The sequence below is a fragment of the Dermacentor albipictus genome, chromosome 7, assembly GCF_038994185.2.
Source record: "Dermacentor albipictus isolate Rhodes 1998 colony chromosome 7, USDA_Dalb.pri_finalv2, whole genome shotgun sequence".
Lineage (NCBI taxonomy): Eukaryota > Metazoa > Arthropoda > Arachnida > Ixodida > Ixodidae > Dermacentor > Dermacentor albipictus.
The window spans coordinates 45,267,655-45,280,078 of record NC_091827.1 but is presented as its reverse complement, the minus strand read 5'-3'; the positions used below and the strand labels follow the sequence as shown (position 1 = coordinate 45,280,078).

General features: G+C 46.5%; 1 protein-coding gene across 2 annotated transcripts in view; it reads left to right on the top strand.

Moving 5' to 3' along the window:
- Dcr-1 (Endoribonuclease Dcr-1) overlaps positions 1-12,424 on the top strand; it is a 61,266-nt gene that overhangs the window by 17,460 nt on the left and 31,382 nt on the right. For both annotated transcript variants that reach the window (XR_011507394.1, XM_070522144.1), the window contains exons 6-11: positions 985-1,155; positions 5,046-5,197; positions 8,743-8,890; positions 9,612-9,687; positions 9,799-9,950; positions 10,711-10,890. Coding sequence is in view for 1 of the 2 variants with exons in the window: in XM_070522144.1 (XP_070378245.1) it covers positions 985-1,155; positions 5,046-5,197; positions 8,743-8,890; positions 9,612-9,687; positions 9,799-9,950; positions 10,711-10,890 (879 nt within the window). In the remaining variant the exon portion in view is untranslated. The remainder of the gene's footprint in view (positions 1-984; positions 1,156-5,045; positions 5,198-8,742; positions 8,891-9,611; positions 9,688-9,798; positions 9,951-10,710; positions 10,891-12,424) is intronic.

Sequence of the window (12,424 nt, the reverse complement as noted above, 5' to 3'; positions counted from 1 at the left end):
AGCATCTGTCTGGCTCCTGAAGTGGATAAAATTGAGATTTCATACGCTGCTCTGAATGGCCAGAGTCAGGAAATCATATTAGCTAGTTTATGCTGCATTAAATAATGTTCACACTGTCACCTTGTCTCATTTTTGCCTAGCTTCCGTTATGAATTCGTGATGAATGCATAACAGAATAGGCAGGTGGGATACAGGCAGTGGACCAGCGGTCCTGGCTCTTTGCACCATTGTTCAGGGTTAGAGCAGAGCATGGCACGTGCCTTGTTTTACTGTTACAGTAAGAAGTGGGCATCACAGCTACATTCTTGCAAACTCTGCATTTCTTGTATAGTGTCGCTGCAGAGAACACCTGCTTAGAGAGAGAGAGAGAGACAAAAGGGAAGGAAAGACAGGGAGGTTAGCCTGTGTTAATACCGGCTGGCTACTCTGTGCTGAGGAAAGGGAGTCACTCGGTGTGAAACAAGCAAGTGATGCACCCAAACGCAGTGGGAAGCTGCGTCTGCCACGAAATGCTGCCTCTGCAGTATCTGAGTATGAATGAGGTGACAGTTTAGCTGGAAGAGTTGTGCATACCCCGAACTCCTGTTTATCCTGCATAATAATAAATATTGGGGTTTTACAATCAAAACCATGACCTGATTATGAAGCATACCGTAGTAGGGGACTCAGGGTTAACTTTGGCCACCTGGGGTTCTTCAGCGTGCACCCCATGCACAGTACAGGGGCGTTTTTGTATCTCGCCCCCATTGAAATGCAGCCTCCGCAGCCGGAATTAGATCTCGCAATCTCGTGCTTAGCAGCACGACGCCATAGGCACTAAGTCATTATGGCGGGTTTACGCAGCACGTGGTACAAAGGAACATACAGAAAACGTGAAACTTGAGAGCGAGATAGCCTGCAAGTGCGAGTGTTTAGACAGCAGCGCGATAGACCAATCGGAGCATGTGAATGAATGTCTTGTGAAAAGGCGGCCATTCCACACAGGTCCCTCGTTGCAACCTGGTGGTGCGCTTTGATCCACCCGAGAACTTCCGGGCCTACGTGCAGTCCAAGGGCAAGGCCAAGGCCGCTGGGTCGCGCTATTTCGTCCTGGTGCCCCATGACGAGAGTGGCCGCTTTCTGGGCGACCTGCATGACTACCGGACCACCGAGCAGGTGAGCTGTTGTGATGTGTGAAGTTTGCTCTAGCAGGAATTGGCAGCCGGTTGAAGTGGATACAAGGTGTGCAATATGCGCAACGCGAAGTGTGTGTCTTTGTCTTTTGAGGCCTAATTCCTGCAGTCCTGCTAAACTTGCTGAATTATTGATCATGTTTGGTAGAGGTATGCAAAGGTCCTTGAAACTATGACACTTTCAGAGCGACAAAAAAGGCAGGGCCATACTGACAGAAAACTGTGCCAATGTTGGCGTGTTTCCACTGGCCAGTGTCTCTTCCACCACGGCAGTCACGATAGCCTCTATCGGCGATGGTCTTTGGGGTAGCCAATAGGAAGCTGTAGTTCCTGATGGCACTAGCTATCGATGCGGTGACACGATTGTGCTTCTCATTGGTTGCCTTGATTGGCGGTGTGCAACATGCTGAAAAAAAAAAAGAAAAAGCTCAGGTCCATCCTTTGCTTGGCACAGGAGTTCTGCCCTTCTGCCAAGCGAATTTTTCCGCTGATGTGGCTCAACTTTTAAAAAACCAACTGCTGTGTAATTTTGCATCTCATAGAGAAGTCATTGTAGTGATAGGGCCATTACAGAGAAAAGGCTTACTGCAATATTTCGGGGGCAAAACGCAGAGTGCATCAGGAACAACTCGGAAGAGTTCATGTTTTCCATACCAAAACTAGAAATAGTTGCTGTAATTAAGGCAGCTTCCAGTGCACCACATGCAATGTTGGTATTTTATTTTGATGTAGAAATGAGATCCCCTCAATAACATCACGTCGAAGCTGCCCGTAACTTTGGAAGGACAATCTGTACGTTTTCGGAAGTCTTGTTGGGAACTGCTGCTCTACAATAATATTTTGTCTATTTCGCCCCGTTTGGAGCAGGCTCTGTTCTCTCGGCACAGTTTTTGAGGCATTCGACTGATAAGCGTGAGGTTTTAGTTCCGATTCTCAGCTTATCTAGCTCCATTTAGATGGCTGTACATAGGACAAATTTAATTTTTAAAAAATTAATAAATAAAAAAGGTGCAGTTTCGCTCTTAATGCATAGTAATGACATGATAATTTGTGCAATAGCATTAGACGTAATTAGTTTTACAGTGTTTTGTGCTGCATCGGTTGGAGGGAACATTAGCAGGCACATGCAAGCAATCTCATCTCAAAAAGAAGAAACCTGTATTCAGTGAAAGCTCTAGTTCCTGTGATCTTGGTGACAGAAAAATGCAGAGATACAGCATTTTCTTCCTCCTCTTACTTAGCCTGCTTTTCGTCTCTTACTGCTCGCTTCGTTTAAAGGTTTGTTCGATTCAGAAAAAGGTGCACGGCACCTCAAACAAAAAAGTGCAGGGGGTGCCGGGCGGCACCTTGCATTGCACCCCGTTCAATCGAGCACGGGGGTGCAGGGTGCACTGCTGCACCTTGGGGAATCGAGGGTCTAGGTGCAGTGCACCGTGAATAGGTGCAGAAGGTGCAGAGAAACTTGGCTGAATCGAATAGGCCTTAAATTTAGCACCCAGTTGATCTGACAATCTGTGGGTCTGAAAGTTCAAGTCCCTGTGGGGGCGCAACGGATGTTTTGTTGTTTCTTTTTAAAGCTTTTCCTAAAACAGTTCCTGCATGCATTAAGAAATCTGCAGCATGAACTTGACCTTAGCCTAAGGCTTTTCAGTACACTGACCCTTGCTGCCTTTACAGTTAAACGTGCTTATAACGAAGTTGAGGGGGAAGTCAACATTACTTTGTTATATCCATTAAGTTACATATCAGTTATTGCCCTTTACTGTATGGATTCCCTCCGAGGCACAACATGTTAAACTTGCAGAAAGCTTTGTGGCCCACCAAACTCCCGTACTTGCACGATTCTAATGCACCCCCAAATTTAACACGCACCCAGTTATCGCAGATTTAAAATAGGAAAAAGAAAAGTGCACCCTAATGTAACATGCAGCCAATTACAAAGCCAAAGATAGTGTGCCCCTAATGTTAACAATCAGGAAAAAGTATCACAGTTTCACCACAATGGCAAAGCAATGAATGCATTATCAACATGTTAGAATATTACACGATGTGTCAGACTTATAGCTGCAGTGGCAGTATGAATTGAAGTAAATGTGATCTGCCTAAGTAAAAACTAGCAATTGTGCTAGGGGTCTTTTGTTTTAATCCTGCCATCAGACAGTTTCATTCATCTTTATTAATGGAAGCCAGCGTCTTTCTTAGAAACCTTACCACCACTTTCCTGCATCGGGTATCTTTCAAACCTCTTTCCTTGGCCGGTCCCGGAGGTAGTGCACAGCCATGCCAATAAAATTACTTAATTTTCAGGTTCGAGCTTTGTTATTGTTTCGCACTTATAATATTTAAGTCTGAGAAGATTTTTAAGAAAAGGCAAAGGCACGCACCGTCGGTGTTTTGTTTCTTGACATTTGTTTGCGGGCCGCCATTGTCAAAATTCTTAAGAATATTTTTTGGCAAGAATGTGAAACCTGGTATGAGCAACTTTAGTGATAAAATGGTGGGGCACTGTCATGCATATATACCGCATATCATATAGCATGGCATGGCATATAGCATTACATATGGCTAAACACGTGCGGAACACCGCGGCAACGGCGACAACAATGGCAACGACGAAGACAACAAAAATTCACTTGGTGTCTCCAAATAATTGCTATCGCAATAAAAACGAGACATGCCAAAATTTACCTTCACAAAAAGGAAGCTTTTTTTATAATGAGCTTTTGTAAGGAAAGCAGCACGTGGTCGTCACCATTTGCGTTTAATTGGCCACAGATGCCAAGCACACGGGGGCAGTATTCTCAAGCGGTCACCTGTCAGCCTTGTCGAAGTATGCGGCTGAGAGCATTCCCGGCACTGTGCACTGATAGCGAGCTTGGCACCGCACCAGAAACGCTGGCGGCCGTGTACGCCGACGCGTCTGACGCGTCGACGCGTCATGCGTCGACGCGCCGACGCGACGAGTTGCATGAAATCTCACAAAAGTAACAGTACCTGAAGATGTGATTGACCGAGAATACTGCTCCAGATCGTAGCCAGCAGCCTTCACGAAAACATGCTCTGTCACACCTCGTGATGACAGGGATGCTGCGCCTGACAGCTCCGACGGCAGGCTGTTGCCAACGCCGTGAACACGGTTTTCATTTCATATTCGATTTTGACATACAGGCCGTTTTCAGTCAAATTTTTCTGGAAAAAAAGGTGTGCATTAGATTTGTGCAAGTATGGTGCTACGGAGCTGCATATGCAAATGAACTGTAACACTAACACAACAGGAAGAAATCTTCAGAATGTATAACTGCGGCTTCTTAGCAGCTGCTACAACACTCTTTATGATGGATAGTCTTTTGCTTCCACTTTCCAGTTGGCTTGTTTATATTGTTGTGAAACCAGTTAAACGACAACATGCTTGAACAGATGGCACGCTGCATTAGTCTGTTGTGTTCAAGCAGCATGTGCCAGCATGTGCCAATCGTGTTATGTCACGGCAGTTCATCCGCCGCTCTCACGCGACCCTGCTGTGTGAGCGAAGAGATTGGCCACACAGCCAGCAGGCAAACAAACCTTGCTGCATTGGCTTGGCTTGGGCTGGCTGGCTGGCTGCACCTGCCTGTGTCGTATCGCCCTGATTTTATGGCCGCTTTTATGTAAGGAAAATCAGTCGGCAACAATACTTATTTGCATAAAAGGGCAGATTTCAATATAATGAACTTTCGATATAACAAAGAAGATTGCCTATTTTACCAACTTTGTTATATCAAAGTTTAACTGTATCTCTTTGTCAAGCGCGAAGTGCTCAGTTCTCAATTTAAAAAAAAATTCTTGTTAGCGCATGTCCCCATGTTTAAAGTGTAATGGCTTAAATTGTTGCAGATTCTTTTGGAACGCAGCCACGTGGAGGACACCACGATAGATGAAGAAGTCGACGCAGCCTATGCGGACAGCCTGAAGCCGGCATACAAGCCGCTGGAGGCTGAAGATGCCCCCAGGGTCACCATGTCCACTGCCATTGCCTTGGTCAACAGGTGATTTGATCACTTTTAACCAACATTGCCTATTCATGCTGAGCTGTGGCGAAGCCAAAAGCACTTTGAATTTCACCAATGCCTGTTAAGTCTTTCATGCATTGTGGAGCTGCATTTATGGGACCTGGGATTTGCAACAGAAAGTTTAGCGAGCAGGAGGAATAAACTTTATTTTAGTACAGCAGATTTGGGACCTAGGCCTCTCTACCTACATGACGGCCTTGGACCCTGGCAGCGTCTTTGGCTGGCTGGGTTGCCTTAAGTTGGGCTTTTGGTGCACAAGTGAGCAACACGGTCACCCACTGCTCTCTGGTCTTGTGTATTTCATTCTGTGTGGGTGTCTGAGGACAAGCCCAAACCATATGTTGTAGGTCCACCCTTTCTTGACAGAATCTACATCTACCCGCGCAAAGTTCTGGGTAGTAGCGGTGGTAGGCCACCGGGTTCGGATATGTGTCTGTTTGCAATAGGCGCCATGCAGTCACTTGCCGTCTACTTAGCGAGGAGTGTGCCAGGGAAAATGGGCCCTTACCAATTTATAGTGTTTGGTGGTCTCGTTAAAGCTGGTCATCCGGTCTCTCTCCGTTCCCAGTATATTTGCATGTCACCTGCTCGGCCCGTCATTTCTCGAGCCAGATTGTGCACTATTTCGTTCCCAGGAAGGGAGGAGTGTGCAGGGGCCCATATAATGTGAACATCTCAATCTTCATGAAAGTTAGTTAAAATTCTCAGCACTTCCGGCGAGGTTCTTCGTTTGGCATAGTTCTTGACGGCTGTCTTGGAGCCGCTGACTCTGATGTTAGCCTCCGTGGAGGCTATTACCAGTGCTAAGGTAGCCTCTTCCGCCACCTCCCCCTTTCCTGTTTTTACAGTGCCACTAACTGATTAGTTACCCTCTAGACTCGCTGCAATTATCGGCATACTTTGTCTATTTGTGTACTCCGCCGCGTCCACATAGACCACGTCCCTGGCACTACGGAATCTTTTGTGGATTGCTCTCGCTCTTGCTATTCTTCGATCTTGGTGAAACTCCGGGTGCATGTTCCTGGGGATTGGGGGTATTGTGAGATGTCCCCTTCCTTTCCTTGGGATGTCTCTCCGCAGTCCGTGCTTTGCTTCGTAGGTTATTCCGATGTTGCCTAAGGTGTGCCTCGTTGTCAAACTCTGTGTGAGTCTTTCATACAGCCACCACCCAGAAGGTGATGTTCACGTACAGGCTGTCTCTGAGTCCTTCTATCTTTCCGAGTCTCGCAGGAAGACCAATCATTGCCACGTTGAAAAGAAAGGGAGATAGGACCGAACCCTGCGGGGTATCCCTATTACCGAGTTTATGTGCCTCCGATTTGGTTTCTCCAATTGAGAGCTTTTCCATATGATCCGTCAAGAAGTCTTTGATGTACGCGTATGTTTTACTGCCTACATCCTGATCTTGGAGATTTTTGTAGTATTGCCTTGTGCGTGACAGATTGAGCCCTAGTATTGCCTTGGTGTCTAGAGTTTTTGCACCCGCATCTATGATCTGGTGTTTTAGTTTGAGCACAATGTCCTGCCTCGATAACTTGGGTCGAAATCCAGCCATGGTATGTGGGTAAAGTCCTCCATCATCCATGTATCTTGGGTAGCGTGTGAGAACCACATGTTCCATGAGTTTACTGATGCAGCATGTTAGTGACATGGGTCTTAAGTTCGTCAGGTGTAGTTCCTGTCCAGGCTTCGGTATAAAAATGATTTGGGCTGATTTCCATTGACTTGGAAGGCCACCTTGCTCCCAGCAGTTATTCATGTAGTCTGTGAGAGCTTGGATGGACGCATCGTCAAGGTTCCTGAGTGTTTTGTTACTTATTTCGTCAGGTCCTGGTGCATACTTCGGGTTGAGCCTCGTAAGTTCATATCTGACTTCTGCCTCCATAATGAGGGTATCACGATCAGGATTGTCATTACTTAGGTGATCCGGGAGTCGTTATTTATCTGCATCTCCAATGAACATCTTTTGGAGCTCTCGAAAGAGCTCTTCTTCTGTGCCTTCTTAGCTGTGTATAAGTTTAGGGAAACAGAAAATTTATGGGACATGGGAATTAAATTGCAAAATTTTCAGCGAAGCCTGAACTCATACCTTTGAATTCTGTGTTTCACCGTACAGTTGCCTTTGCAAATCAACAGTGATCTAAATCATTCCTTTACAGAGCAGAAGGTCACATTTGTCTTGGAGCTCACGTACCGTAAGCTATTGCAGCAGACCATATGTAAACGCTACTTGCATACACAGCTTTTACACCAATTTAAATTTTCAGGTACTTTCAAGAAGGAATTGTCCTTTGAATTGAATTTAGGATGGGTCTAATTGTGCGGCATTACTCTTGCATTCCATGACATGTATTTAAAATGTTTAACGTGATAAGCGATCGTCTCTTTACTATGCATATATCCTAGTTGCCCTCAGTAAATTACGTGGGCTCGATTCTGATCACCACAGCTGTGTTTCAGTGGGCGCACAACGCAAAAGCACTTGTGGGCTTAGATTCAGGTTCACTTGAAGAATCCTAGGTTACCAGAATTATTTTGAAGCCCTCCACTGGCAGTATGCTACCTGCCTTGACAGGCTGTGGAAGCCAGGCTATGGAAGGCTTGGTTCTTGGCTTGGTTCTTTCTGGCTATAAGTTAAGCTGTTTCATTTGTGGTAATTTCATTGTCTGATTATTTACGTATTCCTTACTAGCTCCTTATTGGAGTATATAGCGGAGGGAGACGGCACATTGATATTGTAAAATGATAGACTGTATCAAAAGCAAGAAAACAAAACACTAAGAGAGATGTTATGCAAAGATTAATTTCTATGACAAGGACACTCTCTAGTTAGTTGTAATTGTGTAGAAAAAAGCTGTTATACTAGTTGAACCCTTTAATGCCCAACGTATGTGTTGCTACGTTGAGTTTGGTACCTCAATATTCTGATTCAAGCATGGAACACATATCGCATGTCCTACAGTAATGCTTTTCATACGCTGGAATGAGTTTTCAGTCTGCCATACTTCAGCAAAGCCATCACTAAATTAATAATTAGTGTAGTAAACAAGTCTTTACTCACATAACATTTCATTGTTGTTATTCACACGTGTACTTTCCATGGCCAGAAATAAAGGTGAACAAGTTGTTCTAATTTTTCTTGATGATTGTGCAACTACATTTAGGCGCTACAGGGTTAAATGAGATGTCATGCATTAACCTTGCTATTGACGAACGCTAAACAGCGTTATAGGTATTTAACACTGCGTTTCTAAATCCAACATGATCACGTACGTGGGTAATACTGTCAGGGGAAATCGTTCCAATAACTGATTGCGTGCGGCAGCACAGACATATCGAATGCCTAGGTTCGGCCGAAAAAACGTGCAAAGCTCTGTTGATAATGCAACCAGTGTTGGGAAGCAAATTTGGTGAACTTCACTTCCGCCACAGCTCGTCACAAAGCTTGTGTACATACTACAGAGCCCGTGCCTTGATGTGCCTTCCTCTGGCGCACTTTTTTTTTTTTTTTTCACACCCAGATACTGCGCCAAGCTGCCTAGCGACACGTTCACGAGGTTAACGCCTATTAGCAGCATGGCGGAGGTCGAGACGGAAGGCTTCGAGGAGACCCTCTACAGCTGTTCGCTACGGCTGCCCATCAATTCCCCCCTCAGGCGGTGCATTGTGGTGAGTGTGTGCTGCCGAGGCTGCAGCATGCCCTAGTCCCTTCATTTGGTCAACAGTGAGCTAACGAGGGAAAGGGTAAGTCTGGAGCCGATCCTTTGGCAAGTGGACTTCACCAGGAGCAGTGCTCCTTCGGGAATTCAGCCCTTTTGTTAACGGACAACAGTCTACATCGTAGATTTGGATTATTTATTGTTCCATGTCATTAATTGTACTTAATGGAATGTGTCATGCATTAAGGTATTCACCACGTATATCCAAGCATCGTTGCATTAAATTAGTTGCATGGGTCCGTTGTCATATATGTGTAGTGTGTACAACCCCCCCCCCATTTTATTCAAAGGTTTTGATTAAGGGAACCGGTTATGCACATGGAAGTACACTGTTTGTTACATTGCTGCAGTAAAGATGGCTCCGAGCTGTTTCAGCGTCTTGGGGCGGTACTCTGGAGTGATTGCTTTAAGAGATATGGTCACTTCTGCAAAATTTTGAGTGACCCGGCACCAGATGTGTTGAAGTATACTGCCAACACTGTGCTGCACAGGGCCACGAAAACTGTTGGCACTTCAACGTGTCCAGCGCCAAGTCACATAAAATCTGACAAAAGGGGTTGTATCCTCGAAAATTATAGCTCGAGGGTACCACCCTTGGCATCGTGAAAAACTGGTGTGTGAAGCCAGCAAAGCCAAGCCTGTTGTCACCTAATCTTTGTGTTGATTCACAGGGGGACCCAATGCCAAGCAAGCTTCTGGCAAAGCAGGCGGCTGCACTGAAAACATGTGAAGAATTGCACAGAATGGGTGAGCTATGCTATGTATCTGGTTCACTGGGGTCCACCGTGCTCTGTTTGGGGTCGGTTGAGCTTGCTGTCCAAATGCCTTTGTATGTGGCTCACTCGCAACTCATTGCAGGCGAACTCGACGACAACCTGGTTCCACAGGGGAAGGAGGCCATGCGGATGGCACTTGACCAAGGGTCAGCTGGCCGCTTCCCCGAGGAGGACATCCAGCCTGGTGGACCACGGCCCGGTACCACGAAACGGCGACAGTACTACGACAAGAAGGTCGGCACTCGCGTTGCACTCGCTGGTCTCTCTTGGCAAAAGCCAAGGTATCGAACTTATTGCTGCTTGTGTAATCGTGTTTTAGCACGAAAAGAAAAATTGGTCCTTAGCCAAAGGCCAGTTATCCAAAGACTAAGCCAAAGAGAGGGGAATGAAGCTTAGCTCTGAGATAGTTGGCCCTCTACAATATAGTCTGGTAAAGCAAATGTTTGGAGCTATTGCGCACGAAATGTCCTCAGTCTTTTTATGCACTTTCAGTAGGTCGGTTTTGGGGTTGTCTTGTGGGTTGAACTTAATGGCAGTGAAAGTTACACTTACAGACTCGGTCGGAGTAACGAAAGTTGACTGTAAGCAACCACTTTTTGTGGAATCCCTTCATTCATTAAAAGTCATTTTAGTTATACTCTGCAAGACAGCCAGTATCTGAAAAGCGGGAGAGAAGACACGAGAAAACGTTTCTTTATTAACTGTAGGCTTGAGAGCTGGGTGGCCCTGCAGTGCTATGCCTATCCCGAGCAAACTCTGGTATGGAAGCATAAAACAGCAGGGTCGTTTAGTCATGGTAATTAAGAGGAGCAGGCGAGGAGGCCATCATCACAAGCACGTGTACTAGGCAAAACCCCATCCAGAGCCACTGCTAATAGGCAATCACCGTGCTTGTAGCAAATGTTCAAGCAAAGACGTCAAGTGATAGGGTACTGTGCGCACCTTTTCATTTGCTCATGGTTGACTCCCCCTGTCGCTCACCTCTCCGTGCCAGGTGTCCGAGGTGCTCAAGGGCAAGCGGGTGGACGAAAACGATGAGTTCCACCTGTACGCTTTTGGCATGAAGCTCACCTGCCCCATTCCAGAGGAGCAGAACACGCGTGGCCGCAAAATCCACGACCCGGCCGACACCACACGAGGATTCGGACTGGTCACCTCCAGGCGGATCCCACTGGTACGTCTAGTTTGTCTGTTCCCTATGCTTGGGAAGCTGCTGCCTCGTGGAACGAATTTCTGGTATACTTGTGTCCTTGGCATGTCTGCTTTGAGTTGCATGATTTCTGCACTGTAATCGTGACTAACACAGATTGCACACAGGTTTCTTTTTCTTTTTATTGTGATAGCAGTTATATAAACACTCCAGGCGCATTTCTTCCGTCGCTGTGCAGTTCCATATAAAGTTCAAGAGGTGATGAAATGACGCCGCATAGTGTATGCTGTATGTGCGACTGAATGCATGCGAGGGTAAGCTGGCGATCGCAGCTCAATCTTGCGCACACAAGGGAGGGAAGTGGGGAGGAAGTGCACTGTCTTATGTCCCGTGCAAGGCTCCAGGGGGAGGGTAGAGAGGGGGGGGGGCGCATTCTATACAGCGGCCTAGGCAGTCGCGTGCACCCGCTTGGGCCGCTGTTCGGGTGTAAAGCAAGCAAGGCTGATAGACATGCGGTTTTCTCATGCAAGCCAGTGGGAAGTATGTAGCGAGATGCTCGTGGTGATCACGTCCCAGTGTTTCTTCTTTATTTCTAAGGCTCAGATGCTGCCGCGGCAACCTTCCCGCATTTTTTAAAAGGTGCCTTTTGGGGCCACCAGAGCGATGCCTCGGCAGAGCTTGCATGTCACTTGGACGCCCATGAACCCTCTTTGCTGTTGTTATTGCAGTGTCATTTTTGAACGCTGACAGCCGCAGCTTGTTAACAACATGCGATCGGAGCATGCAGGAAGCAGAGTTGAACAGTTAAATGAGTCAACACAATCACTAGCCGCATGGAGGAAGGTGATGAAGAGAACTGGCCTCCCCACCCTTGTAGTTTTCTCAGAACAGCTACGCCATCCCCCATTTTGATTTTTTTTTCAAGCAACTCGCTTATAACAGTTATCGGCTATAACAATGGAATTTTCATGGCATTTGAATATTGCTAAAAGTGGGCCTGACTGTACTAGCACATATTTCTTTTTCCATCTGTGTGTTGTGATTCGCACTATTATAGCTTTGTTTTTCGTTGAGTGCAGTGAAGGTGCTGTGCTTTTACCGCTCACCTATGCCACTAACAAACAGAATGCATTCTGTATGCTTATTATTGAAATAGCAATTATATGGACCAATGATATGGACGCTCCAAGCAAATTTTTGCCATTGACGTCAGCATGAGGTTCTATATAAAGTGCAAGTGCGATAAGATCCTATCACGCCCCACACGCTGTATGCTGTGAGTGCAAGGGGATGCATGTGACGGTGAGCTGAGAAGGATTGTGGCTTAATATGCACTTAATGTTGGAGGTCACATGATAGAGCTTCCACAAGGCGGAGGAGGGGAGGGGGAGGAGATGAGTGCCGCTGTACCATGATCAAGTGCATGGTAGGGCCGCGCTACTGAGCACACGTCCCCTCCTCTAGCCCGGCCGTGCGCCCCTCATGCCCTCTCTTTGAGGTAATCTCTGGCAAGTGCAAAGGTTGGGCGAGGCAAGATGGCTGGTGGCTGCGTGATGGC